Source organism: Coffea arabica, chromosome 9e, assembly GCF_036785885.1.
Source record: "Coffea arabica cultivar ET-39 chromosome 9e, Coffea Arabica ET-39 HiFi, whole genome shotgun sequence".
NCBI lineage: Eukaryota > Viridiplantae > Streptophyta > Magnoliopsida > Gentianales > Rubiaceae > Coffea > Coffea arabica.
This window is the reverse complement of record NC_092327.1, coordinates 37,295,306-37,322,117: the sequence shown is the minus strand read 5'-3', so window position 1 is coordinate 37,322,117 and position 26,812 is coordinate 37,295,306. Positions and strand designations below refer to the sequence as shown.

General features: G+C 37.2%; 6 protein-coding genes across 6 annotated transcripts; 3 read left to right on the top strand and 3 right to left on the bottom strand.

The window, feature by feature from the left end:
• Positions 1 to 3,254: 3,254 nt before the first annotated feature.
• Positions 3,255 to 5,468, bottom strand: LOC113709647 (dynamin-related protein 4C-like). The gene has a single exon (XM_072066376.1). It carries the CDS (start codon positions 5,338 to 5,340, stop codon positions 3,322 to 3,324), a length of 2,019 nt encoding a protein of 672 aa, XP_071922477.1. The 5' UTR covers positions 5,341 to 5,468; the 3' UTR covers positions 3,255 to 3,321.
• Positions 5,469 to 9,544: 4,076 nt separating this feature from the next.
• Positions 9,545 to 11,296, top strand: LOC140014711 (uncharacterized). The gene is made up of 3 exons (XM_072065810.1): positions 9,545 to 9,909; positions 10,011 to 10,501; positions 10,782 to 11,296. The coding sequence occupies exons 1-3, from the start codon at positions 9,545 to 9,547 to the stop codon at positions 11,294 to 11,296; spliced, it is 1,371 nt and encodes a 456-aa protein (XP_071921911.1).
• A 565-nt stretch (positions 11,297 to 11,861) lies between these two features.
• On the top strand, positions 11,862 to 12,807 carry LOC140014710 (uncharacterized). The gene is made up of 2 exons (XM_072065809.1): positions 11,862 to 11,943; positions 12,032 to 12,807. Exons 1-2 carry the CDS (start codon positions 11,862 to 11,864, stop codon positions 12,805 to 12,807), a joined length of 858 nt encoding a protein of 285 aa, XP_071921910.1.
• A 21-nt stretch (positions 12,808 to 12,828) lies between these two features.
• LOC140014709 (uncharacterized) lies at positions 12,829 to 13,308 on the top strand. The gene has a single exon (XM_072065808.1). It carries the CDS (start codon positions 12,829 to 12,831, stop codon positions 13,306 to 13,308), a length of 480 nt encoding a protein of 159 aa, XP_071921909.1.
• Positions 13,309 to 16,981: 3,673 nt separating this feature from the next.
• Positions 16,982 to 19,129, bottom strand: LOC140014708 (dynamin-related protein 4C-like). The gene has a single exon (XM_072065807.1). It carries the CDS (start codon positions 19,127 to 19,129, stop codon positions 17,078 to 17,080), a length of 2,052 nt encoding a protein of 683 aa, XP_071921908.1. The 3' UTR covers positions 16,982 to 17,077.
• A 2,118-nt stretch (positions 19,130 to 21,247) lies between these two features.
• Positions 21,248 to 24,806, bottom strand: LOC140014797 (alkaline ceramidase TOD1-like). The gene is made up of 4 exons (XM_072066249.1): positions 24,448 to 24,806; positions 24,130 to 24,336; positions 23,433 to 23,990; positions 21,248 to 21,948 (listed from the first exon to the last, which is right to left on the bottom strand). The coding sequence occupies exons 1-4, from the start codon at positions 24,704 to 24,706 to the stop codon at positions 21,611 to 21,613; spliced, it is 1,362 nt and encodes a 453-aa protein (XP_071922350.1). The 5' UTR covers positions 24,707 to 24,806; the 3' UTR covers positions 21,248 to 21,610.
• Between the last annotated feature and the right edge of the window lie 2,006 nt (positions 24,807 to 26,812).

Below are 26,812 nucleotides of genomic sequence, written 5' to 3'. Positions count from 1 at the left end.
TCACGATCAAGGCTAAATAATCAGTTAATTGCAACGAAAATGTAGATGTCTCTACAATATATATACACTATTTCTTTACAACATTAATATTCCCTTGAGTCCTACCCCTTGTGTAATACTAGTATTAGTTTTGTGAACCAATGTAGACAAAAAAAAAAAAACAATATAGTCAAATATCCTCTAGTATTAGTTTCGCTTGAACAATAGTCGTTTCTCTTACCCAAACAAGAGGACTATATAATCCTAATATTCTAACAATGAGAAATAAATTACTCCCTCCGTCTCAATTATTTTGTCATGTTTCGAGAATCCAATATTCTAAAAATAGTGATTTAATTATGATGCTTGTATTTTTTTTCTCAATTTTACTCCCACAAATTCAAAATATGAATTTGAATAATAATATGTATATGCTTAAAGGGAGGAACTATATTGGAAGTAGAGACTAAATAATGTTTTAACTTTCTGAACATTACAAATACTTTGAGACATTCCAAAATGAAAAATATGACATTTTCTACGAAACGGATGGAGTAATTCGTACCGAACAAAAAGTCTAGCCAAAATATCCAATACATGATGTGATAGCTCAATCTTCCCTTAGGGCGTACGCTAAGGGTTAGCGGATTGTCTGCTCAACTCTCGTCAGGATTAACTAATCCAAAATTTTCAGTAGGTATTAAAACAAACAACATAATTTCAAAACACCGCAACCTAAAGTTATATACAATTCAAGCTTAAAATACAAGTTAAAATATTTAATTTTATACAAATACATATAAGGTTTATTAATACAGAAGAGTTTAAACAAAATGTCTAAGGTTTAAACCTAGCTCAACTCTTTCCCAAAATCACCAACCCAAATCTTTGCCCCTGAAAGGAAAACAAGGATAACGGAATGAGCTTTCGCCCAATGTGATACCACAGGGTTACGCAATCAAAAATCACATAATTCGAACTTTAAACTATCAAATATAAGCACCAATTAGGGAGATAAGTAAACACCACAACTAACACAAAGTGCTTCAAATAAAAAGATACAGTTGGCTCTCAGGAGCCAAATTCTCAATCGCATTAGTTTGATCCAAATCCGTTGACACTCCGTCAACGTTTACAGAAACAGAAATATTGACCGTAGATCCCTGCTTTACACCAGTTTCCGTCTACCAATCATACCCGTTACCTGGTCCAAACACCAAACAGAAACAGTGGTGGTAATATTCGAGTATATCAAATATCAGAAGAATTCAAACTCTGATACCACCTATGACGACCCCACCTTCCCCTAGGACGTGGCCTAGAGGTTAGCGAACCACCTGCCCAACTCTTGCCAAGACTCACTCACTAACATTAATTTCAGAGATCACATTAACTCCAAAGTAAGCACGAAACTCTCTAAGAAATGTTACAAATCATCCAACTTCATAAAACATCCATACTTAGGTGGACAACTAAACAGATCAAAATACAAGTAGTTCAATCAAATCACTAAATATAAATAGGATGGCATTTACTTAAAATGAGGACTACAACTTTTCAACTCACTATTTTTTGGATATCAAATCAATAACACCATAATTTTTCAATATAGCATCTATAAGCTACAAATCGTCCAAATACACAAATCAAAGTACAAACCAAAAGATAAGAACTTGAACATCTAGTATCATAGTACAATGTCAGCCAAATACAAGTTTAAAATTTTCTATTACAACTAGTACTATTCTTGTCTCTTTCATCCCCACACCCTGCTAAGGAAAACAAATAAAGGGATAAGGTAAAAATCTAGTGAGGTTTCAAGTATCATGCAAGCAAAGTACCAATCTTAGAGCAAGTAAGAAAATGGTAACTAAATAAAACAATAACAAGCAACTAGGAAACAAGTAGCACTTTCAAATCGAAGGATACATTTCCCTCATATTGGCTGCTTAACTCGTAATCGTTGACATTCCGTAAACCTTGGAATACACTGTCAAGTCTAGTAGATCACCACTTCACACCATCTCCAACCACCGATCATCCGCCTTACCGAGCCAGCACGCCAATCAAGTACAAGTGGGATAATACTCGAATATACCAAGGCCAATAACAAGATATAAGACCCATGGTTTATCGGTCACCTTGACCAAATCCTTACTGGCTCGATTTGACCAACTAACCAATGGGGATGGGATCCCAAAACAAGTATAGTCGGTGAAATAATAACTCCAACCGGCTTTCAAGTCATGCACGGATATATCGGTTCACAAGTAAACAAGTCAACAAAAATTCAAACAAGTTAGGTTGAGTGCGATAAAGTACACATTCGCCTTTTCAATATCAAATCAAGATATCTAGTAACAAGTCACATAGTTCAAGTCATGCAGTTGAAACACTCACCAAAATAAATGGACAATCACATCTCGATTTTAGGATTTTCTTAACTCACTACTGACTCTTGAAACACATCCAAGCTATAATTACACTTATCATCTTGATCAAAACAAGTAAAAAACACAGAAGATCCAATTTTAAAGTTATCAAACGTGTAGGTTAAAAGGTATAGGATTTTGCAACCAAATGCATGAATATAAGTGTGAGGATCAAAAACAACCTAAGAGGGGGGTGAATTAGGTAGGTTGAAAATTGGCCAAATTATGAGTCACTTTTTGAGTACTTGCCCTCTTTTTCTAAAAGACCACACAATGGAGCAATGAATGAGAAAGCACAAGTGCTTATGAGTAGAAGAGATGAGCAATTTATTTATCAAGATAGAAAGTAAAAGAGATAGAGTATCAAGCCAAATACCAAACTCCTCTTGAGTTTGAATGTCACTTTAAAGAGCAAGCTTCTTCAAGTTGATCAACTTACAACCAATCTTTTGTGTACAAAGGAAGGATCACTTCCTCCTTGCCCCAAGCCACACTTGGTCAAGCAAGGAAGTTTTACTATTACTCGGATAACCCTCACAGAGCTACACTTTAAATGTTGTTCAGAAGATTAATGGCAAAGAAGTGGATCTGTCCTTAATTGGTAACCACATTCACTGTTGGACGATTTTGGCTTCATTAAAATCACACATGTGAAGAGACCAAATAATGTACCTGCCCATATTATGTCAAAATTGGCTTTGTTTCTTGAAGAAAGTAGTGTTTGGTTTGTAAACTTTCCCAAGATAGTAACTGAAGCTGCTCTTGCAGATTTGGTACAAATGAATATGTTTCTGTTGCTTCAAAAAAAAAAGAGCAAATTTAAGGGAAAAAAAAACAACAACAACGACAAAGCAATGGTACTTTTATGATTTATCAAACGGCAAAGAAAACAAAGGGTATTATGACCAATCTAATCAGCATAAGCAGCAATATTGTCCATTATCTCTGCAACAATCTCTTTAGACTCCCTCAGCAACTTGATGCTTCTATTCAATCTGTAACGTTTATCAGCAATAGATGGAGATTCCTCCAGCATCCGCTCCAATCCACCCCCGTGATGTCCTATTAACTCATTCACCATTTTGGTTTCCATGTCTTTGTTCACCAGCTTTTGGATGCTGAAGAGTAAATGCAAAGCCATGCTATCAACCAACCTCCTCAGAACAATCTTCCAATAAGCAATCATCCTCATTTTCAGGTCAAAAGCTTGTTCTGCAACAACCAGATGTTTTCTCAGATGCCCGACTTCAACCTCACCAATTCCATTAATCTCTAGAGTTGTTGTCTTCCAACGATCATTGATAATGTCCATGAATGTGTCCTGGCTTTCCATCAGCTTATGCCAGGTTGCAGTGTACTCAGGATTACAAGTATAATCAGTGAGTTTCTCCATTTCGATGATCTGCAGTACCCAATCAATTGACTGCTCCCTTTTTTCGGAAACAAGATTTTGGGCAGCTCTTCTGATTGAAGACTGAAGTTGTGGGTAGTTTTCAGAGTGCTTCATCAAGACAGGAACAAACACCCCTTGTAAATACTCCCAAAACTGCTTCACAAATTTAGCTGGTGTAGCAGAAATGGCATTGACCATTTTTTGCAGTGAAGTGAGAAAAGCAGTGCGCTGAAGGAAATTAGGTAAGCTTATACCTTTAGCTTCCTCCAAGATGCTAATCTCTTCCTCCAAGAACTTCTGCTTTTGTTCAACTTTGATAGAAATGAACTGCAAATCGTCAGAGTAATTACTCAGCATCTCTGCCAGTCTAGCAGTACAATGCATTTCTGTTTCACCAGGATACTCATCAAATTCGCCTCTGATAAATATTTTTCTCAGTGACTCTTTGGCTGAAGAAATGATACACATAAAAGCAGCGACTGCTTCAGGAACTGATTTTATGTGTTGTGGCAACTTGTTCAGCTCTTCTACACTTGCAGTTAGCTTGTCAGTAATCTTGCTCACAATCTCCGGCAAGCATTTTGAAATTATAGTTGCCTGAATTTGCACCAATTTCTGTGCTAAAACAGGAATGCCAACCATAGACTTGTTGATCTTGGACAGCAGCGGATGTATTTCGAAAAGCATAGCTTCTTCAGCTCGAGCTTCCTCGTATGATTCCTGGCCAATATGATTTCTCACGCAGACATATCCAAGCCCAATGTTCACATCATCAGCTGTTACCTTCTCAAGCAAGCCTTCGGGGGTTATGTCTGCCTTCGTGACAACTGCTAGTGTTCTTTCGCCTGTTTTGTCAACTTTTTGGGACATCCGAATTGATTCACAAGTCGAAAAATCAACAGTAGCTGATAAAACATTGAGTATTATGCTTTCTTCTGGTTTAATATACTCCATAATGATTGCTGATATTTGCTCGTAGATGTCTTGAGGCTGCCCGTGAACTGGAACTCTAGTAATCCCAGGTAAATCCACCATGGTAAGATCAGGGACACCATTCTTTTTAACAGTCAAAGTCAAGGGAACATTTGATATTCCCTTTCTTTTGCCTGCAATCTCATCAGTTGCAACGCTGATGGCCTCAGCAATATGGTCCTCATCGGTTGGAACAACTCTTCCACTGAACTCCAAGCTCAGCTCTGGCTCGGAACTAGGATGACTTTGCAGCCTCATAATCAAGGGAACCCTTGTGCAGATCCCTTGCCCTCTAGGTAGGCTAATGCCAGCCAGTGACTCTAGAACGCTAGACTTTCCTGAAGATTGATCTCCAACAACAACAATTGTTGGAAGCTGGATTCCTTCTTGCATGAGTTTAAGGTTTCGTAGCCTGTCTACACAGTCAAGCAATGGCCTAATGCGTTCATTATAGGATGATACGATGGGGGCTTGGATTGCAAGTGGTTGGATTGCAAGTGGTCCTTCTTCATGATGACCAACGAGGGCTTTGAGATTGCCGATCCCTTTGCTGAATGCCCTCATGTTTAATTTTTCTTGTGGTTGTTGGTTTTGAGAGTTTCTGTTATATTGTCGCAGGTAAAAAGATTGGGAACTTGGAAGGGGAAGAGGAGATGAATGAGCAAGATATTCTCAGGTATGTTATAGCAAATGTGGATCAGTGGATGAATTTATAGGTGGTTTCTGATGTTGATCTCAGTACTATCACTTTTCCTGGATACTCAAAAAAAAAAAAAAGAAATAAGATGTTCAAGAATTGAGATAGAAGAAATCTATGAAAAAAAAATTAAATGATCAACCAAGCAAAACAATAATTCAGTTTCAACATTTTTTAAAGTAGTTCAATTCCAAAAGGTAAACGGCACAAATTCCTTAAAGCAGTTCAATTCCAAAAAGGTAAAACGGCACAAATTCCTTAATTCAGCTTCAACATTTTTAGCTTTACAAAGTGTAAGACTGACGCTTGACTCATCAGGAAAATAAATTCATCAAGAATCAGCTAAAAACGCTTTGATGATCAGTAGCCTAATCACTGGTGCAAGATAGAATTGCCTGTTACATCACACCCTAATTAATCGTGATAATCAAAAGACTTCAAGATAATTAATTTGCCCTTTTACTTCAAGCTTATGTCATACATGTGCTTCACCATTACTTGAGGAATCCATTGCTCCATGGGATCCAATAATCAGTGTACTATTATTCCTGGTGTAAACACACTAGTGGGATCAATTGACTTCTTTGGAAACGCTTGAAGAATTAACACCGTCCATGCCAAAGGAAAGAGTTCGATCATTTCCCATGACAAAGGAATAGGGTTCGATCGTACAAAGGTAGGCAACCATGAAAATGCTTGCTGTGGTAAAAGTTCTGTACCTTTAGACTCTTTTGAATAATATCACAGCATAAAGTGCAACATGGGGATATGAATTGATTTGTATACTATTACTCCTTTCGTTCCATTTAAATGTCATACTTTTCATTTTGTAATATTTTAAAATGTTTATTATATTGAGAAAGTCAAAACACTTTTTAGTCGCTCCTTTCGATACAGTCCATCCCTTTAATCATATGTATGTTATTATTCAAATTCAAAATTTGAATTTGTTAGGGTAAAATTGAAAAGAGAAGTACAAATATCACAATTAAATCACTATTATTAAGAGGTTGGATTCTCGAAACATGACAAATTAATTGAGATGGAGGGAGTACATCATATAATATTGGTAGTAGTTTCTTTGAATTTTTCAGGATTATACTTTCATCACGTGTCTGTAACATTTTTGTTTTTGGTCTTTACGTCTATAATTAAATGCAGTAACTCTTTATGCCCCTCATAAAAATTCTCAGAATATGACATTTATAGCTTTTGCACTACAAAATTCCTCTGTGGCATTATCCATACATTTTATGCTAAAAGTATGCTTGGGAAGTTCATGCGAAGATAAGTCACATAAGTTAGGAGAAGAATGAACATCTTCTTATTCTTTTTACATTGTCTTGTCACTCAACAAGTCTTCCTCATATAGTCTTCTCCCTTTTCATTTTTTCACATTGTTTGCTTTTCAGTTCTTCTTACTTCTTAGGCCTCGTTTGAGATTGCAGTGCATTTTCAAAAAAATGTGCTTTTAAGCACTAAAAATATTTTAAAGGTGTTTGATAACTAATTTCTCCTAATTTAAAGAGGCCAATTTTTAGTAACCTAAAACACTTTGTTAAAAGCACTTATACAAAAATGTTTCTTTATAGCAACCGCAAACAGAGCCTTAATCATGTATAATCGCCTGTGAGAGTTGTTATCACAGGGGAGAAGTGGGAATAAAAGAGAAGCATAAATCCTCGTATGAGAGTTGTTATCATAGGGCTACAATTTTCCCATCCCATATTTGAACTCTCTCTATTTTGAGAGCTTCTCTCTCTAGTTTGAGAGCTTCCCTCCTGCGATAGGAGTTTTCAAATTTCGAAAGCCAGTGGCAACCTAAAAAAGAAAGAAATCTGAGATTCAGAGTAAAGAATAGTGACTCTTCAACTTCCGTACAACTACAAGCATCCAAATATAGCAATAATAACCCTTTGGTGTGTTTACGCCTCTATTTTTCTGGTGTGAAAATGGTCATGATCCCGGGAACTGTAGAAGGATGCTAACCGTAGAGGATATCGGTGTGTGTGTTAGAAGAATCTGAGTGGGTTGGGTAGAGGTCTTGTTTAGTTTTTCAGCTTGTACTTGGTTTTCTAAGCTTTCCCGTACCTTGTGTTCTTCTACTCTGTTTTGCAGGTTTATGCAACTGGAGTTCCGCGAAAGGAAATAGTGCAAAGGTGGTGTCAAGTAGCTGGATTTCTAGTAGATGGATGAGGAGTTAGCTCGTGCTTTCGGCAAATTCAAGCTCTCTACAACGGAGCTGGAAGGGGTAGATCTCTGTTCGGATGATGTTAGAGAGGGTATGCAAGAATGTAGTAGGAGCCTAGTTGGAAGGGTGATAGGTGATAAGGTGGCACATTTTACAGGGGTTAAAAACTTTACCTACCATGCTTGGGGGTATCCCAGAAACATGGTTGTAACTGAGCTAGGACCTAACCTCTTTCAATTCCAGTTTGAAAATGAAGATGACCGTGAAAAAGTGCTGGTGGGAGGGCCGTGGATTCTGGACAATCAGATCCTTGTGATAAAAGAATGGGAGATGGGATGTGAAAGAAAGCTTCACTACTTTAGATATGCTTACTTATGGGTACAGATCTGGAATCTTCCAGTCCACTGGTTGTGTAGAACAATGGGTTTTAAGTTAGGGAAACTCTTTAGATCAGTAAGGGAGGTAATTTGTCCACCAGGGGGGAAGAAGGCAGGCATATGAAGATAATGGCAGAGGTTGATGTACTACAACCCCTCCCGAGAGGAACCTTGGTGAAGCTGGAAGGAGTGAACACCTGGGTGGAGTTTAAATATGAGCGATGTCCGGACTTTTGCTATAATTGTGGAATAATAGGCCACGGGGACAGGTCTTGTAATGGGGAAAGGAAGGATGGGCAGTCTGGTCGGGAAGGTCAATATGGTGCTTGGATGAGAGCAGGGAACATTATGGCATCTCCCTTGAGAGTTTACAAAGGGACGGAAATAGAGGTAAAATAAAGGGGTATGGTGGTATCTATGGGGAACAAAGATTCTGGAATTAAGGCTGGAGCAGCTAGGGAGAAAGGTTCTGGGGTTATGGTTGATACAGGTAGTAGAGGGAGTGATAAGGTGGGTAAGAATAGTGACCAAAAAAAGGAAGTAATTGAGAGGAAATGGAGAGAGATTCTGAGAGAAAACAATGAGCTAGAAAAAAAAGTGGAAAAAGGGGATGGGGATAGAAGGAAAACAATTAGAGGGGAAAGAGTCAAGAGAAAAGAAAAATATAGAAATATGTAAGGTGATAGTGGACCTGGGGACAAGTAAGAACAGGAAGGACGATCATAGTGCAGTGGACATGGTGGTCGAGGTTTCTCTAGAGAAGGAGGTGAAGGACAAAATTGAAAAAGGGGGTATGATAATTCATGCTGCTGAAACTGGAAAGAATGGGTGCCGATCACCAGTTAATGAAAGCAAACAATGGGGGAAAATGGAGGAGGAGTTTGCGGAATAAAAAAGTACCTTTAAGAGACATAACAGGTAGTGGGATAGTGAGCAAGTTTGGAGAAAAAAGGAAAATGCAGGATGATAAACAAAAGCTGGACCTCATGGAGGAGGACTTTGAAGAAGGCTCAAAACACAAGCTGGTAAAAAGGGACGAAAATGCTGCCCAACAGGGAGGGGAATTGGAGGCTAGCCCCGCAATGCCTCCACTAACACAATGAAGGTGGCGGTGTGGAATTGTCGAGGTACAGGAGACCCTTTGACAATTCCCCAACTGAAGGAGGTACTTCACCTACTCTCTCCTAATATCATGTTTTTGTGTGAAACAAAAAACCAGGAAAGATATATGAAACAAGTTCAAAAAAGAGTTAATTTTAAGAATAGCTTTGTTGTGAATCCTAAGGGTAGAGTTGGGGGGTTAGCTTTGTTTTGGAAGGAGGATGTGGTACTGCTGGATGTACAAGGTTTGACTGGTACATTGCAGCGAGGGTAGTAGATAAGGAAACAAATGATGACTAGTGGCTGGTAGGAATTTATGCAAGTATGGAGGATAGAGTTAGGAAACATCAATGGAAAACAATAGAGGAAAAAAAGAGGGAATGGGGTGAGAAATAGGCTGTTATGGGTGATTTTAATGATATTTGCTCTAATGGAGAGAAATGGGGAGGGAGAGAAAGATTCGAGGGTAGCTTTAGGGACTTTAATAACTTTATTTTTAGGAAGGAGCTGGTGGATATAGGGTTTGTAGGGGTCCCTTGGACATGGAGTAATACATGGGACGAGGAGGGGGAGGTAAAGGAGAGGTTGGACAGATGTTTAGGGAGTGTTGGATGGATGCAGTTATATGAAAATGTGACTTGTGAGCATATTGAAAAGAGGCATCTGATTACTGCCTCCTTATGGTGGACACGAACCCGCAACAAAGGAGAGGTAAAAGAAGGTTTTTCTTCGACCAAAGATGAGCAAAAGACAAAGCATCTGAAATGGTAATTAAAACAGCTTGGGGGAGAGAACAACATGGATCCAGAATGTTTAAAGTAGTGAGAAGAATTAAGGAGTGCAGATTAGCATTGATCGATTGGAACAGGACAGCCAAAGGTAATGCAAAGGCAAAAATCCAGGAGATAAAGGAGCAACTGAAGGTAACAAGAGAGGCAGATGAGCGGTGCAATAAGGGAGTCATTACAACTTTAAAGCTTCAGTTAAGCAAAGCCTATAAGGACGAGGAGCTATATTGGAGTCAGAAATCAAGAAGTAGATGGCTCAAGGAGGGGGACAAAAACACTGCTTACTTTCACCAAAGTGTCATGGCTAAAAGGAAACGAAACAGGATCAGCATCCTCCAGAAAACTGATGGGGAGTGGTGTAGGAGTGACCAGGAAATTGAGGACGAATTGTGTACACACTATAAGGAGCTCTTCACCTCCAATAACCCAATAGAATTTGATGAAGTGCTACAAGGCATACCGCGCACTATTTCCAATCTCATGAACGCACAGTTGATTAAACCTGTGGATGAGTTGGAGATCAAACAAGCCATTTTCTCTATGTTTCCTAACAAATTTTCTGGGGTTGATGGTATGTCCCCGTGTTTTTTTCAAACATACTGGAACATAATCAAAGATGATATTGTCAATGCCATTACTAGCTTTTTTCATATGGGCAATCTCCTTAAGTCTATTAATGAGACCATCATTTCCCTAATCCCCAAGGTTGATAACCCTGTGATGCTAACTAATTTCAGACCTATTAGTCTATGCAATGTTTTGTACAAAACCATTTCCAAGCTGTTGGTTAATAGACTGAAAAAAAGTTCTTAAGCACTGCATTAGTCCATCTCAATCTGCTTTTGTTCTAGGCAGACAAATTCTTGACAATGTTATCATTGCTCATGAACTTTTACATTTTCTGAAAAGCAAGAGATCTGGTAAAGTAGGCTTCATGACCATTAAGCTTGATATGTCTAAAGCTTATGATAGAGTGAAGTGGAAATTTCTTGGTAGAATTATGATGCACATGGGTTTTTGTCCTACTTTTGTTCAATGGATCATGACTTGTATTTCCACTGTTTCTTACTTCTTTAATTTGAATGGACAAAAGGTGGGATGTGTCAAACCTTCCAGAGGGATTAGACAAGGAGATCCTCTATCTCCTTATTTGTTTATCATTATCATATGTACTGAAGGGCTCTCAAATTTACTCAAGAAAGCTGTGGATAATAAGCATCTAACTGGTATAAAAATCTGCAAAGACAGCCCCATGGTGTCTCATTTATTTTTTGCAGATGACTCCCTCTTGTGTTGTAAAGCTAGCAAACAAGAAGCTCAGAAGATCAATGAGATAATTCAGCTTTACGGTCAAGCAACTGGATAGGTGGTAAATTTTGACAAAGCTGCCATATTTTTTACTAGAAATACTCCCATGATGCTTAGAGGGGAAATTAGTGAGGTGTTGGACAATATGAGGGAAGCTCATAGTGGTAAATATCTAGGTCTTCCGATGACCATTAGGAGAGCTAAAAACCAGGTTTTTTGGTATTTGTTGAGTAACATTAGTAGTAAGCTTCAAGGATGGAAACAAAAGTTGCTTAGCCAATGGGGTAAAGAGGTTTTGATCAAATCAGTCATTATGGCTATGCCTACATACATTATGTCCTGCTTTAAAATACCCAAAAGTTTGTGCAAAGCCATTAGTGCTAGAATCGCAAGGTACTGGTGGGGTGGTGGGGAATCTGAAAAAAAAGTACATTGTGTTAGGTGGAGTAAACTTTTAGAGGTCAAAGGGAAAGGGGGGGACGGGTTTTAGAGACCTGGAAGCCTCCAATATGGCTCTGCTTGCAAAACAAATTTGGAGAATTGTTACCAATCCAAATTTGTTAGTAAGCAAAGTCCTGAAGGTTAAGTATAGGATGACTGGTTAGGACAACAACCACCTAACAATGCTTCTTGGTACTGGAAAAGTATGCATAAGGGGGGAGAACTACTTCAACAGGGGCTATGGAAGAGAGTGGGAGATGGAAGGTCAATGAAGATTTGGCATCGAAGATTTGGCATGATAGATGAATACCTGGCTTGGGTGATGGAAGAGTAACAACGGTTAAATCAATAGGATGTCAGCTCGAGTTTGTCCACGAGCTAATAGAGGGAGGAAAGTGGAAGAATGATCTCTTGAAGCACTGGTTTAATGTTGTTGATGTGGATCATATTACTAATATCCCCCTTAGTTTATATGATAGAAAAGACAGATTGTTTTGGAATTATAGCAAGTTTGGGATTTACACTGTAAAGACTGGATATGTTGTTGCAAAGGAGCAAAGTGAAATGATGAATCGAAGACTTGCATCTGATCCGGAAACCAGCTGGGAAATTAGAAAGCACACAGTATGGAAAAGATTGTGGAGCCTAAACGTTAAGATGAAACTGAAACATTTTTTATGGAGATGTCTGCAAAATGGAATGGCCACAAATAAAGCTCTGTACAAGAGATTTGGAATCAGTAACAAGATATGTCACTGCTGTGGGAAGGAAACGGAAACCATTGAGCACATTTTCTTCTTCTGCCCAAAAGCTAAAGTGACATGGAAGTTAGCTCCTGTAAGGTGGGAGGGCTTCGTTGCACTACAAGGTAACTTGTGGAGATGGTGGGAAGCTGTGACGCAATCAACAAAGGAGACACAAGGAGCAGATAGAATCAAGCTTACGGTGAACCTCTTATGGCAAATCTGGAAAGCTAGAAACAAGTTAGCATTCCAGAGTGAGTTAGTGGATGCAAAAGTAATAATAGACAAGGCACAGCAGGAATGGATCGAGTATGAGGCAGTGTATGAATCAGACACAAGAACAAATTCAAATCTAGAAATGGAAAGACAGGTCCAGCAGCGATAGGAGCCTCCTAAGGAAGGAACAATGATGATCAACACGGACGCAGCAATTTCAGCTAAAATGGTCAGATCAGGATTGGGGATCATTGCAAGGAACTGGTGCGGGGTGATAGTGAAAGCGAAAGGAATTACTGAGAGGAGGAAAGGGGAAGCAGCCACAGAGGAAACTCGAGCAATCAGAGGTGCGCTGGAAATGGCTCAAGGTGCAAGATGGACAAACATAGAAGTCCAATCTGACTGCAAGTATGTTGTGAGCCTCATCAATACGGACAATGTTCAGGAATGTAGACTCCAAACACTCCTGGATGACATTGATGTCCTGAAGAAAAGATTTGAAAGTTGCACTTTCTCTTTTGTTCCCAGAACTGCTAATAGTTGTAGCCATGAATTGGCTCAATTCGCAGTCAAGGCAACTAGAAGTTTTGAATGGGAAGGTACATTCCCAACTTGGCTTTCAGCTTTAGCTAGGAAAGATATGGGGGTAGTTACCCCTTTTTGTAATTAGCGCTTGTATTATCAAGTGTTAATATCTATAAAAATATTACCGTTTGTCAAAAAAAAAAAAAAGAGTTGTTATCATAGGGTAGAAGTGGGAATAAAAGAGAAGCATAAATCCTCATATTGTGACAATGACCAGAGCTTGGATTTTTTCTTCTATGAGGGGTCAAAAGTTTTCCTAACAAAATTATCTTAATATGTTATGTTCAAAATAATTTCCATCTATTCAAATATATGTCATCTAATCAAATATTAACTTTAATTATAAAGGTATGTCTATTTCATAAATATGCAGCACAATCATAATGAAAATTAAGACAAGAAATAACCTTTATTTAAATATCTTATAACATTACAAAACACCCAAGTTGCACATTATAATAAGATACTCCAATATGCCACTTGTGCGAGCACGCGCGCACACACACATACACATATATATAAAACTTGCAATACAAATATAACTATTTTCAATTAAAAATAAAAATAAAAATTATGTTAACATACCTTAAAATTTCAACATCTTTTCTTAAAAGTAAATTGAACTTTACGCTCTTTCATAAATCCAAATTCATCTATGATTGAATCAGTGCTAAATTTTCAGTAACTTCCTTTTCTATCTACACAGTTAGACAATCATTTAAGAAATTATTTCCATCTTGTTTCTAAACTTTGTCTTGATTATTTTCATAATTGAAAACGCCCATTTTGTAGTTGCAATTAATATAGGAAGAGTGAGAACAAAACTAATCAATTTATTGACAAGATGATAGATCACTAATTTTCTTGTCTTCACCAAGTCTTGAAGTAATTATTTGTATATTTGTATAGGGGTCAACAAAAGAACAGATCAATGATTTTAAATCTTTTATCAATTGGGTTAAGTTGTATATTTATATATAGGCCATTAAAGTAATTACTTTTGTTTTAGTCCATTGATAATTATGAAGTGAGTCTTTCTATTATAATATATCAAATTCGATTAATTTACTATGGATCATCAAATTATATATTTAATTTTTTGAAAGTTAAATAATTAGCACAATAAAATAAATAAATATTTTTTTAGAAAAATTAATTCAAAGGTGGCTATATGTATAAACTTTCATAATATAAATTAAAATTGTAAAAAATTAGGGAGGCCAACTTTATTTTACACATATATTTACACACTATCAATTAAAACTTTCAAAACTTGGGTGGGGAGCCATGGCTCCCCTCAACCTTCCATTGACTCTGTCATTGACAGTGACGAAGAAAATTAATCCATACCAAAGAAAGAAAAGAAAATCCAACCATAATATCGAATACATAACTTTATAAAATGCAACAATGCGAATAAGAAAATGAATTCTTACTCAAAAAGAAAGAAAATTCATCCGAACATGTGGGCTGGGCTACTCTCCAATACCCATTCTTTTTATGTTCCCTCAATGTATTAGATAAATAACTCTTGTATCTAATTTCCATCAATCAATAGTGGAAAAATGATTGCTTTTAACGCTTTTTTTTTTTTTTGGGTGTAAGTTGGAGATCTCAAATTTAGGAATCTCTCACTTACACTTCTTTCCTCCATACCACCCAACCCATTCCTTTCCTAGAGGTGTAAATTAATCAAACTATCGCGTGTAGCTCTGTCGAAGGGTTGAATCGAGTTTGGCATTGAAATAGTTCAAACTACTTGATAAGGTAATAGAATTGAGTTCGAGTAAAAAAAAAAATCAAAACTTGAATAGTCGTCAAGCTTTATCTAGTAGCATATTTATAATATAATTTTTAATTATTTATTATAAAATTATGAAATTTACTAAAAAATTGAACTTGAAAACTCGATTTGATCTAGCTCGACCTCGAGTTAGAGTTCAATTTTGAAGAACTCAATGAGCTCGAGTTCAAATAGTTTTACTCAAGTTGAGCTCGAGTGGTGGACTAGCCTAGCTCCTCCAATTTCTTGTTGGATTACTCTCTCTGTTGTAGTTGTGCTTGTACAGGACATTTTCATACTTTCTTGCATAAGCTGTTAAAATGAGATATGCGAACTCCCCACCAATGTAAACAACACTCTCATTCCACCATTTTGAGACCCATCGAGTTCCCTGAAGCAAACAAAGCAAAGCAGCGGAAGACTTGATCTGTTTCCCTTCAGCAATTGTAGTTAACTGATTTGATCTGCTTTACAATACTTCATTTTCCTACCACAAAAGATAACACCTAAACTGAAGTCCTTGATAAATTGTACATCCAGCCAAAATCTCCAATGCATAACTTCACATAGCATAACAAATTGACCCCAAAAAAAAAAAAAAAAGAGAGATCTCCAGTCAGAAATTCAGAAAGGAAGAAAAAAAAAACAGGTTCCTCCTCAGTCACCTCTGCAGTCCCTACAATAAAAAGACAACATTCATGGCCATAACTCGAAAAAAAAAAAATGTAAACAGAGCTATTCACTCAGCATAACCAGTAACCCTGTCTATTATTGCAGCCACAATCTCTTTAGACTCCTTCAGCAGCTTGTTGCTTCTAGTTAATCTCTCGCGCCTTTCGGCAACCATGGGAGACTCCTCCAACATCTTCTTAATGCCACCGCGATTAGCACCCATTAACTCGTTGACAATTTCAGATTCCAGGTCCTTGTTAGCTAGATTGTTAACACTAAACAATATATGGAGGGCCATGCCATCTACCAGTCTCTTCAGTACAATTTTCCAGTATGCAATCATCTCATTTTCAAATCAGAAGCCTGTTGCACAAAAAGCTGATGCTTTCGCAGGTGCCCAATTTCAATGCTTCCCAATCCATCAATCGTCATGCTTGAAGACCGGGATGGGTCATTGATGATCGCCATAAACTGTTCCTGACTTGCCCTCAGACTATTCCAGGCAGTCAGATACTCAGAATTACAAGTATAGTCAGAAAGTTTCTCCATTTCTATATCTTCCATTGCCCACTCAACTGACTGGCCCTTCCTCTTCTCGAATCTCAATTAGATTTTCAGGATGCTAATTTATTCAGGATGTACTAAAAAAAAAAAAAAAAAAAAAGCTAAATAGACGATTCATGCATGCTACTAAATAAAATACAGCAATTCATGCAAGCATCTTAAAACACATATACATACATATGGTTTAAGCTTGATTTAGGACATTACAAAAAATACCTAATAAAATGAAAAAAAAAATTGAGGGATTGTAAGGAATAGGGAATTAACAAAGGAAGATAACATTCACATAACCCTATTTGATATTGACATGCAATGAAAATTAAAGTAAAAGGGTGGATGGATATGGTAATCATAAAAACCACATAATAATCTTTTTCATTATTATACTTTGTTTTATGGCCAAAAATTATATAATTTTGTATTCTCAAAATGACATAACTAACAATTCATATACAAAATAATAGCAGGTCCCATCATTATTCCTACATATTTATTCAAATAATTCAAGAAAGATTATAGAACTATAATTAATCTGATGTCATGTACTAGAAGAAAGCCAAAATTGCTGTTAGTGTAGAATAATGTCTCAAATTTATGTAATTTAGATACATTCATATTAATCACATATAAATTCACATTTGTCCATATAGCCCTCTGTTCAATAAGCTCCAGAAACAGAAATTAATACACATAATTCAAAGGACATTAAAAGAAATAAAAGGAACATGCAAAACAAGTAATGTAGATCCAATAGAGCTGAATTCATAAACATGAATACCTAATAGAAATGATTGATACTAGCATCTTAAAAACAAGCAAAAACAGAAAGCCCGGGTCAGAATTTTAGTGCAGAAACCCCGTCCATGATTGAAGCCACCACCTCCTTGGAATCCTTCAGCAGCATCATGCTTCGATTCAACCTACTCCTTTTATCGGCAATCATAGGAGATTCCTCTAAAAGCCGCTGCATCCCACCACCATCAGCTCCCATTAGCTCATCGATAATTTCTGCTTCCATTTCCTTGCTAACCAGATTTTGAATGCTAAACAGTAGATGCAGAGCCATGCAATCTACCAGCCTCCTCAACACGAGTTTCCAGTAAGCAGTCATTCTCATTTTCAAATCAAAAGCTTGTTGTACAAGAGCTGCAGCGTGATTGCGCAGATGTCCCACTTCAATATCTCCAAATCCGTCGATGGTTATAATCGTAGGCTTTGAATGATCGTTCATTATTTCCATGAACGGCTCATGTTTTGCCATCAGATTATTCCAAGTAGCCACGTACTCGGGGTTGCATGTGTAGTCAGTCAGTTTCTCCATTTCTATGATCTCCCTGACCCACTCAACTGATTGTTCTTTCTTCGTTGCAACCAGATTCTGTGTAGCCCTTCTAATCGAGGACTGGAGCTGCGGGTAGTTTTCGCAATGCTTCATCAGCACTGGGATTAGCACTGTTTCAACATAGCTCCAGATTTTATTGACAAACCCAAATGGGGTTGCAGATATAAGCTTGACCTTCATCTGCAAAAAGGCAAGAAAAGCTGTTCGTGGAAGGAAATTCGGCAATCCAATTCCTTTTGCTTCCTCCAATATGCTGATTTCATCCGATAAGAACTTTTGATTTGAATAATTTTCACTACATTTAGATTGTAATTCATCAGAGTAGATGCTCAGCATCTCAGCCAACCTTGCGGTGCTATGCATATGTTTCTCACCAGGGTACTCGTCAAACTCCCCCCTCAGAAAAATTTTCCGCAAAGAATCTTTGGCTAAAGATAAAATGCGCATAAAAGCTGTCATAGCTTCCGCAATGGAGGTCAAATTCTGTGGCAACTTGTTCATCTCTGCCACATTTGCACCGAGTTTTTCATTGATCTTCCTGATGATATCCGGCAAGCATTTTGAAATTATGGTTGCCTGAATGTGCACCAATTTCTCAGCTAATACAGGAATGCCAACCATAGATTCACTGATCATAGATAGCAAAGGATGTGTTTGAAAAAGCATAGCTTCTTCAGCTCGTGCTTCCTCGTAAGATTCGTTTCCAATACGATTTCTAACGCAAACGTACCCAAGCCCAATGTTCACATCGTCTGCTGTAACCTTTTCAAGCAGGCCTTCAGGGGATTTGTCAGTTTTTGTAACTACGGCTAGGGTCCTTTCCCCGGTTTTGTCAACTCGTTGGGACATACGAATTGATTCGCAAGTAGTAAAATCAACCGTCGCTGATAAAACGTTCAAGATTATGCTTTCTTCCGGTTTGATATACTCCATGATTATTGCTGATATCTGCTCATAGATATCTTCAGGCTGACCATGAACTGGAACTCTTGTGATGCCGGGCAAATCAACCATTGTTAAATCAGGGACACCATTCTTTTTAACAGTCAACGTTAAAGGAATGTTGGAAATTCCCTTGCTTCGGCCAGCAATTTCATCAGTTGCAAGACTAATGACATCAGCAACATTCTCCTCGTTAGCTGACATAACCTTTCCATCGAACTCTAAAAACAGCTCTGGCCGTGGATTAGGATGACTCTGGAGCCTCATGATCAGCGGAACCCTGGTGCAAATACCTTGCCCTCTGGGAAGACTAATGCCTGCCAATGACTCTAGGACACTGGACTTCCCTGAAGACTGGTCCCCAACAACAACAATAGTTGGGAGTTGGATTCCTTCTTGCATGATTTTAAGGCTTCTTAGCTTGTCAATACAGTCCAATAATGGCCGAATTCGGTCATTGTATGATGACACAATTGGTGGTGCATTGACTGCCACCGCTTGTGGGTCTAGTTCATGAACTGGAACAAGAGCAAAGCTGCTTCCTTCAACCATAGACGACTCTGTAACTACTGTTCTGCTCTTTCGTTTATTTGAAGAACCCATGTCTGGTGATTTTCTTTGCGTGATTATGCTTCTATCTATGGTAAAAATAGATTGAGGAAAACAGAAGGATTGTTTTTGCACTTTTAGATGATTGATGAGATAATGGTATCCTGGGATCTACTCCTACTAATTTATAGCTAAATAAGATTCATGTATGCTTCTAGGAATTGAACTGCTGCTGCTGGAAACGAAGTGGCATTCTTTATTCATTTCACTATTGATTTTATCATCAATGTTTGTTAGCTGAAGAGGGACTGACCCTTCATTGTTAACCAACAAAATTGACTGATGAATATTGCTCAAGTACAGGGACCAATTATGAAGCTTTAATGCCTCGGCTCTCCTTTCACATTCCCGAGAGGATTCATGGAATTGAGGCCTGGAAATCGGAAAAGTTGTGTAAATATCATTTCCCTGAACAGTGTTTGATAGAGTTTCGATTGAATGTCTCTCTAGCCTGTGAGGTTTGTAGCTTGTACATATCACACATTATAAACTAGCTCAATGTAATTCGTAATATATTAGTATATTACATGTTTGATATTAAAAAAAATGTTTCGTATAACATACATTGTATAAATACTCTAAAAATGTTCATAGTTTTCAACTAATCATGCAAACAGCATAATATACGTTCATAATTCCATTATTATACCTCGTTTTGTGATAAATTACATAATCTTGAATCATCAAATTGACATTTTTAACAATTTTATACATAGTAGAATTATCATTAGTCAAATGTCTTGTACAAGAAGGGAGTTAAAGTTGCTTGAAGTGTAGCATAATGTCTCAAATTGGTATCTTTCCATATGCGATTCTAGATATATTGGTATTTTTCATGCACAAATTTACATGTTTTGACTTTGTCGAACTCATATCTTCTATAGTTGAACTTTTAATTATACTCTCGAGGAAAAATTCATACAATATATACATGTTTAAGATTAGGTATTTCTCTTGTAGCATTTTTTTTCATACAATAGAAAACGTTCCACTTTTTAGGAAATTGCACTTACTTTCTTTCATCTAATTTTTTTTTTTTTTTAAAAAAGAATAACCAAACATGAATTAGAAACAAACTGTGGTAAAAGGTGAAAAATCCATTACATTACTAGTCAATGATCCGGTGAAGTAAATTTCATGTTATAACTACTGCACAATCTATAAGTGTGTTTGGATAGGAGATTATTTGCAGTATTATTTGAAATAATAACTGTAACAACTTTTGTGATGTGATATATGTTGGATAAAAAAGTTATTGAAAAAATATAAAGATAAATAACAATTGTAATTGTGATACAAACAAAATTTTTTTAAAAAAAATTGGCTAGTCCAAACATACTTAATTATTTTTGCATCATTTGGGCACACAGTACATGCGCTAATAGTGCTATAATCCATTCACAAAGTGCCCGTATGTTAATTAATCCTTAACAATTCAATAATTTATCACAAGGCTATAAAATTAACTGATGGTTATGGAATTAGTAGCTTCTTACTTGTCACAAAACTTCAAGCTCTTGCAGACCCAAATCACAATGAAAATTCACAAAAATGTAATAGTCCGATTCTATTCTTACCTGGGAGGCATTCACTTGTGTCAAAATTTTGTATTTGTCACGTAATGATCCAAGCCTTTTCTTGTACTACTCTAAAAAGTACAAAAAAAAAAAAAAAAAAAAAAAGTGGTAGACCAGAGAGAGGCATTTAGATGTTTCCTATGGATAGAATGGAACAGCTTTGGAGGACCCTACTGCCACTGAATCATTTTGGGAATCAGCCCAAAAGCAGCAGGGCTGTTAAATTCTGAATTTTCGGCAGGCCTTAATTTTTTATTTTATTTTATTTTTGTCAATCAATTATCGCTACCCCTACTCCTACTCTAGACTCCTACTCCTACTCCTACTCCTACTGTATTTTAATCTAACTACAGGAAGATCCAATTGAACCTATTGGGGATCGATGCGGACAGAACCACCATTGGACCAGATAGATGCACCACGCATCCGTCTGGATTTTTTAAAAAACCATAATTGTGGCAAATTGGTGGAAGACAAGGTTCGAACCCTTGCCTCCCATCGCACCAAAGCCTAAGGCTGATGGTTTGGGCATGCCTTAATAAAAATAAATTCAATTTATACAGTAATCAAGTTGATTTACATTCTGAACAAATACATTTACATTTTGTTCAAATGCACGAAATAGATTCGGACGGTTTCACTGGTAAAAGTCCTAGATCCTGGTAACAGTTCCAGTCTTAGATCCTTAAATTCTGAGCTGTGTCGGCCCAATCCGCTGCAGGAACTTCAGATTTCAGATAATGTTTCTATAAAGCTGAATTCACATGATTGGCTCATCTTTCTGCCTGAACATTCGCTGCTGCCTGTTTCTGATGTGCCAGCTTTTCCTTTCTACTTTTTCATTCACAATCTGTTCTGTATAAATGAAAAAAAGAAAAAAAGTCTGATCGACAACAAATCAATCATGGGACTCACCCCACATTTTCAAGAGATATTGCTCACACTTGCTACAAGTTTTATTTACAAACAAGTCAAAACTAGCTCTGTTGATCTTGGGTCCCTTGGCCACAGAGGGCCCTCCTTGTTTAAGGTTGTGCCTATACTCAATAGCCACCTGTTCAAAAACTTCAACATCAAACATGTTCATCTTCAATTTCGGATTCATGTGATCTCTAACATATGCAAATGCCAATTGGTCCCTTGGATTGAATGCCTCCAATTCATTGAATACAAGGCACGAGAACAAGTTTGTAGCCATACTATGCTTTCTTATAATTAGAGCAGTGTCTGGCACATCTGCAAAAGACAAAAAATGAACAATTTTATTGGTTTTCCCTGACTAGTTGAACAGCTAGAAAGTAGTTGAAAAGCAAACCACTAAGCCTTGGCTTAAAGCCAATAAAAAAGGACTAAATTCTCTTTGGGCAGTAGATCAGGTTCGAACCCCATTTGCAATGAAAAAAATTCAAATGAGGTGTCAGAACACCCCTTTGATCTACTCAGATTCTTATACTTATATATAGATTCTTTTGACTCTTCTCCTTCTAAATTAAGATAAATTAGGTTATAGAAATGTTATCGGTGCCCTAAAAAAAATAGAAACCCTAGTCTACAATCCATATGGCTGTTGACCCAAGAACTCACATGTATTCCCCCTATTGTTCTTGTTTCGGATAATAGAGTTTTTATCATCCAACAACTGAAGCCATTTCTACCTAACATTAATCTTCCCTGTAAGGAAGGTCATAGAAAAATACATGTCCACTGGCCAGATGAGGTAAAAGAACTCACGTGCATTCGACATATTATTCTTCCCCTCCTTAAAAGAGAGGGAATTTTTGGTTCTCAACCATCGAGCCAAGAATGCAGTGCAAGTGTTTGGCTTGTTTTCATCACCAAACAACTGAAGCCACTTCAACCTAACATCAATCTTCTCTATAATATAACCCAAAGTCATAGAATGTATCCACTGGCGAGTTGACACATGAGCTCACATGTATTCCTTAATTATATTATTCTTCCCCTCCTTAAAAAAGGAAGAAAAGGTTCAGATGATTGGTTCTCTGCCATCGAGGCTAAAATGCAAGGCAAGTGCTTGATTTGTTTTCAGCATCCAACAACAATGGCGATTTAGGCTTACTAACTCCAAGAATCTTCTCTAAAAATAAGGTCATAAAAAATACCTACTTGACAAGTTGAGCCAAGAATTCACATGTAGCCAGACCTCTAGACAAGAATCGTCATTAAAAAAAGAATGGAATCCACATAAAGATTACCCTACAAGAAGCTGACTTGCTTAAAGATGACATGCAAAAGTTTATTACTATAACATCATCAATCCAAAAGAAAAATGCTTCCGAAGGATACTTCAATAATGTCTGCGTCCATATTACGTTTCCAAACTATAATCATGATTTAGGGCCTGCTCTTAAGAGGGTTGAAAAATCAAAAGAGGCATGCAGCTGATCTATTGTGCATCCCTAATACATTTCTCAATGGAGTACAGCTCATTAACTTAAAGGAACAAATATTAATATAGCTAATCTCTGTCCGCAAGGTTGTCATCAAACTTAAATTCCTGTCTTTTTTGCTGTGTACGTTTTGTCAAATTTGTTTGAGACACGATTGCTTGCAAGCTACTACAGGCTCAACCGTCAATATGGACTGCAAATGGGGGCCATTATTCCTTTCTCCATTGTGAAAAAGTTTTTTTGTTTGGGGTGTTGGGGGGGTGGTGTTTGGGGGTTGTCAATGAGCAGGCAAGAGGAAGTGTTGAGTACCTGAGGGATAAGGCTTGTTTGGGGACCATGGTTCCAAGCCATTCTCACAATACGTCTCCATTTGTGACTTCAATCCATCAACATCCCACCATTTCTTCCACCTTGCAGTTGCCATGGCTTCCTCCATTGTGTGAAGAAAGAATGGATGCTTTGAGATCGCCATATCAGCATCCTCCTGAATTACAAGTGAATGAACTAACAACAGCGGATCAATCACAAGTTGTAACTTTGCATCGATCCAGATACTATATTTTGAGTTGGGAAAAAGCCTGTGAACCAAGTACTTGAAAATCACTCCATTCATTGCTGCACTTTCATATAACTCCTCGCTTGCTACCTTCACAATCCTCCACACGCCAACTTTAGGTTCCTTGACTTTTCTTGAAATCAGATTGTGGTAATCGAGCCTGTCAAGGGTCACTGCATCTACAAACATGAAAAAACATACAGAATCCAGTGTCTTTGCCCCTAGTCCCCTTGGCTGCCTAATTTTGTCGTGGTCGCCAAATATGGCTGACACCACCACAACTCTGTCACATCTGTCCATGATCGCTCGATCTGAGAATGAATTCAACAAAAGTACCCAAAAAATAGTAGAATCAGTGCCTGTAAGCAGCCATAAAGATTTCCTAGAAATTACAACTTTTTTTTGAGGAAACTTAATCAAGTGGATGTTTTTCTGTGTACTAACACTAACCGTGAAATGTAATTGGGATTCCTTGAAAGAATCCACAAGGGATTTTAGCTCCATCCCCGGGATGATCAAAAAAGGAAAATCTTTTCTGAGTGCTGAATTTGCCACCAAAAGTCTGAGCATTCCTCTGCATATAATTCAGAGTCCGGGATCCTAATGCGGTTGAATTCCTACATAAATCTTGTATTTCTTGGGAAACAGCAGAATAATCTGGATACAGAAACAAAAACCCTTTATCAAATAAACAACCATAATCGGATCAAGAATCAAGATGAATGAGAATCCTCTCACGCAAAAGTTGATCGAGACATGCATATGTACCTGAGAAATAAACAGGGGAATCGCATGAAGAACGAAGGGTTGGAATGGCATACTTGTGTTCTCCATAAGAAGAAGGGTAAGAGAAGAGAGAATACTGAATGGGATCAAATGGGGATGATCTGAAGAGGCATTTGGTATTGGAGAGAGTGGTGTAGAGAGCCAAGAATAGAGAGGAGAAGAAATAGAAGAGGGAGAAGCAGAGGAGCTTCGATTGGAAGAGAAGTGGCTTGGAAGTTTTCAAGGACACCACAGCAGCCATTTAGCCTGCAAACATAGCCCCATATGTCATCCGTCATCAACCAACTCTGGATATAACCAATTCAATTTCCTCCCTTTGTTTTTTCCTCATGATTTTATGGAATGTACGATACTATTAAAAATTATTGTACTCTTATATTACTGAGTTTCGTGATTTTTAAGATTGAAAATGACACGCCACAAAAAAAGAAGTGAAGAGTTTGTAGAATTGTAAAAGCAATAAACTTTAAAGTTGTTCTGTTCTTTTTGTTCCTTTCCTTTTAATTTTTTGTACACTTGGTATCATCTTTGGATTACCAGGAATTTTATCACGGTATGAATCAACTGCTTGCAAGTCTAATATTTGATTTTTTGATCTTCAAATTTAATTGATGGTTTTTTACCAATGAAAATTCTCGAAATATATGCACCCCTTATGGATACGAAATTTCAGAAGCAATTTTTGAAGATGTCTCTTACCATTAGCCTTGTTCTCGGTTGTTTTAAATTTTACAAAATATGATGACAAAAAATGATTATGGAGAAATCAGGATCAGCAAAAACTACTTTTTAAATGATTATAAATTTTAACTTTTTTGGTCATTAAAAAATTTATAATTAGAATCCAAAAGTAATTGAGAACATCATAAAAATTGTTTTTCCAAAATCAGTTAAAGTAATGTACTGTGACTACAAAATCTTTAATTAATAGGAATTCGGCCCCAATAAAAACGAGATTGTCAATGAGTAATGAGATAATTATCTTGCTATATACATTTGGGACAAAACGACATAATTGGATTTCAATTTTGTGGATCCAAATTTTAAAATTGATGTTTTATACTAAGAGAAATGTTATTTACGCTCTCTTTTTTGTTATTTGCACTCCTACTATCATTTTATTATATAGTTTTCATTTATTAGACTATATAATATAACAAATGGTGAGAGTGTAAATAACATTATACGGCCGCGCAAATTAAAGACTAGTACAAAGAGACCTTGGACCCCAGAGTATCACCTCCCTCGAACAAGCCTAGCATGCATGCAACCTGGTTGACAGCTAAGGTAAATTGTTTCTTCGGAGTTGTAAGTGGAAATTTGCAAGCCAAAGATGAAAGTAGCTAGCAGATAAAAACGAAAAAGGATCCCAAACAAGAACCTTTTCTTTTTCCTTAATCATTACGTGGGAATATTCTTGTGGTGCCATGTTTATTTGTTGATTTCATTCTTCATGATGGAAAATGGTTGATGCTTCAATTACAGAATCATGAGAAGAAAGAGCAGAACGAAGAAAACTACACCAGATGGGGTAGGTCAGTTTTGCCACCATGTAAAGAGGGAACAAATCTCTACCCCACATTGGAAGTTGGAACTCAGTCTCGAGCAAGTTAAAGTAGTATATATGAAACATGCTTTCCTAGGAGATTGGAAACTACAAGGTAGATTGGATTGGATCACAACCTGGTGACCATTTACCGATGAGAAATGTATTTCTGAAGATCAAAACAGTGCATGGTTCATCTTCATTCACTGGTGCCTACAAGAATTTCCTTCCCCAAAATATTTGCCAACTTGACTGAGCAGTTTTCTTGTTATAGTACTTATAAATAGCATTTCAAGTGGGGTTGATTTTCTTGTTTTACTCGTAAAACTGAGCTTATCAGTGCTCCAGTCTTTTTGGCTTTTGCTGATTTAGATACTATAAGAAATTGAAGCACAAAAAAAGGGAGTGAAATAGAGAGGATCCTGCAATCTTGGCATGATTACCCAAGTTTATAGATTTGCTTTTGATTCCACCGTGGATCACATCTATCAAGTCCAGCACATTTACCACAAACCAGAAGTTGCAACAAAAAGTTTTCTTTGACAAACTAGGCATAATTTGATGTTGATGGCATCTGGTGGAGAACATTGACTTGGCCATCCCATAAGCTTAAGATGTAGTATTTCCTAGTTTGCGTGATTGTGATCGTGTGTTAGGTCATCACCATTCGCTATTCAAGAAAAGAGACAAAAAAGGAATCGATCAATAATAGTGACAATTGAGAAGAATTGAAAAGGGATATAGAAAAGAATTGGGCACACCTTGTATCACCTACTATTTGAAGGTTCATTAACGTACTTA

What these genes read in the sequence shown, in the direction of transcription:
- LOC113709647 (XM_072066376.1), bottom strand. Translation starts at nt 5,340, where the DNA reads ATGAGGGCATTCAGCAAAGGGATCGGCAATCTCAAAGCCCTCGTTGGT.
- LOC140014711 (XM_072065810.1), top strand. Translation starts at nt 9,545, where the DNA reads ATGGGTGATTTTAATGATATTTGCTCTAATGGAGAGAAATGGGGAGGG. An exon ending in AAGACAAAGCATCTGAAATG is followed by an intron (nt 9,910 to 10,010) that starts GTAATTAAAACA and finishes CGATTGGAACAG; the next exon opens with GACAGCCAAAGGTAATGCAA. An exon ending in CAAATTTTCTGGGGTTGATG is followed by an intron (nt 10,502 to 10,781) that starts GTATGTCCCCGT and finishes CTTTTGTTCTAG; the next exon opens with GCAGACAAATTCTTGACAAT.
- LOC140014710 (XM_072065809.1), top strand. Translation starts at nt 11,862, where the DNA reads ATGCTTCTTGGTACTGGAAAAGTATGCATAAGGGGGGAGAACTACTTC. An exon ending in AAGAGAGTGGGAGATGGAAG is followed by an intron (nt 11,944 to 12,031) that starts GTCAATGAAGAT and finishes TTAAATCAATAG; the next exon opens with GATGTCAGCTCGAGTTTGTC.
- LOC140014709 (XM_072065808.1), top strand. Translation starts at nt 12,829, where the DNA reads ATGATGATCAACACGGACGCAGCAATTTCAGCTAAAATGGTCAGATCA.
- LOC140014708 (XM_072065807.1), bottom strand. Translation starts at nt 19,129, where the DNA reads ATGGGTTCTTCAAATAAACGAAAGAGCAGAACAGTAGTTACAGAGTCG.
- LOC140014797 (XM_072066249.1), bottom strand. Translation starts at nt 24,706, where the DNA reads ATGGCTGCTGTGGTGTCCTTGAAAACTTCCAAGCCACTTCTCTTCCAA. An exon ending in AATCCCAATTACATTTCACG is followed by an intron (nt 23,991 to 24,129) that starts GTTAGTGTTAGT and finishes ATTCATTCTCAG; the next exon opens with ATCGAGCGATCATGGACAGA. An exon ending in AAACAAGCCTTATCCCTCAG is followed by an intron (nt 21,949 to 23,432) that starts GTACTCAACACT and finishes TGTCTTTTGCAG; the next exon opens with ATGTGCCAGACACTGCTCTA.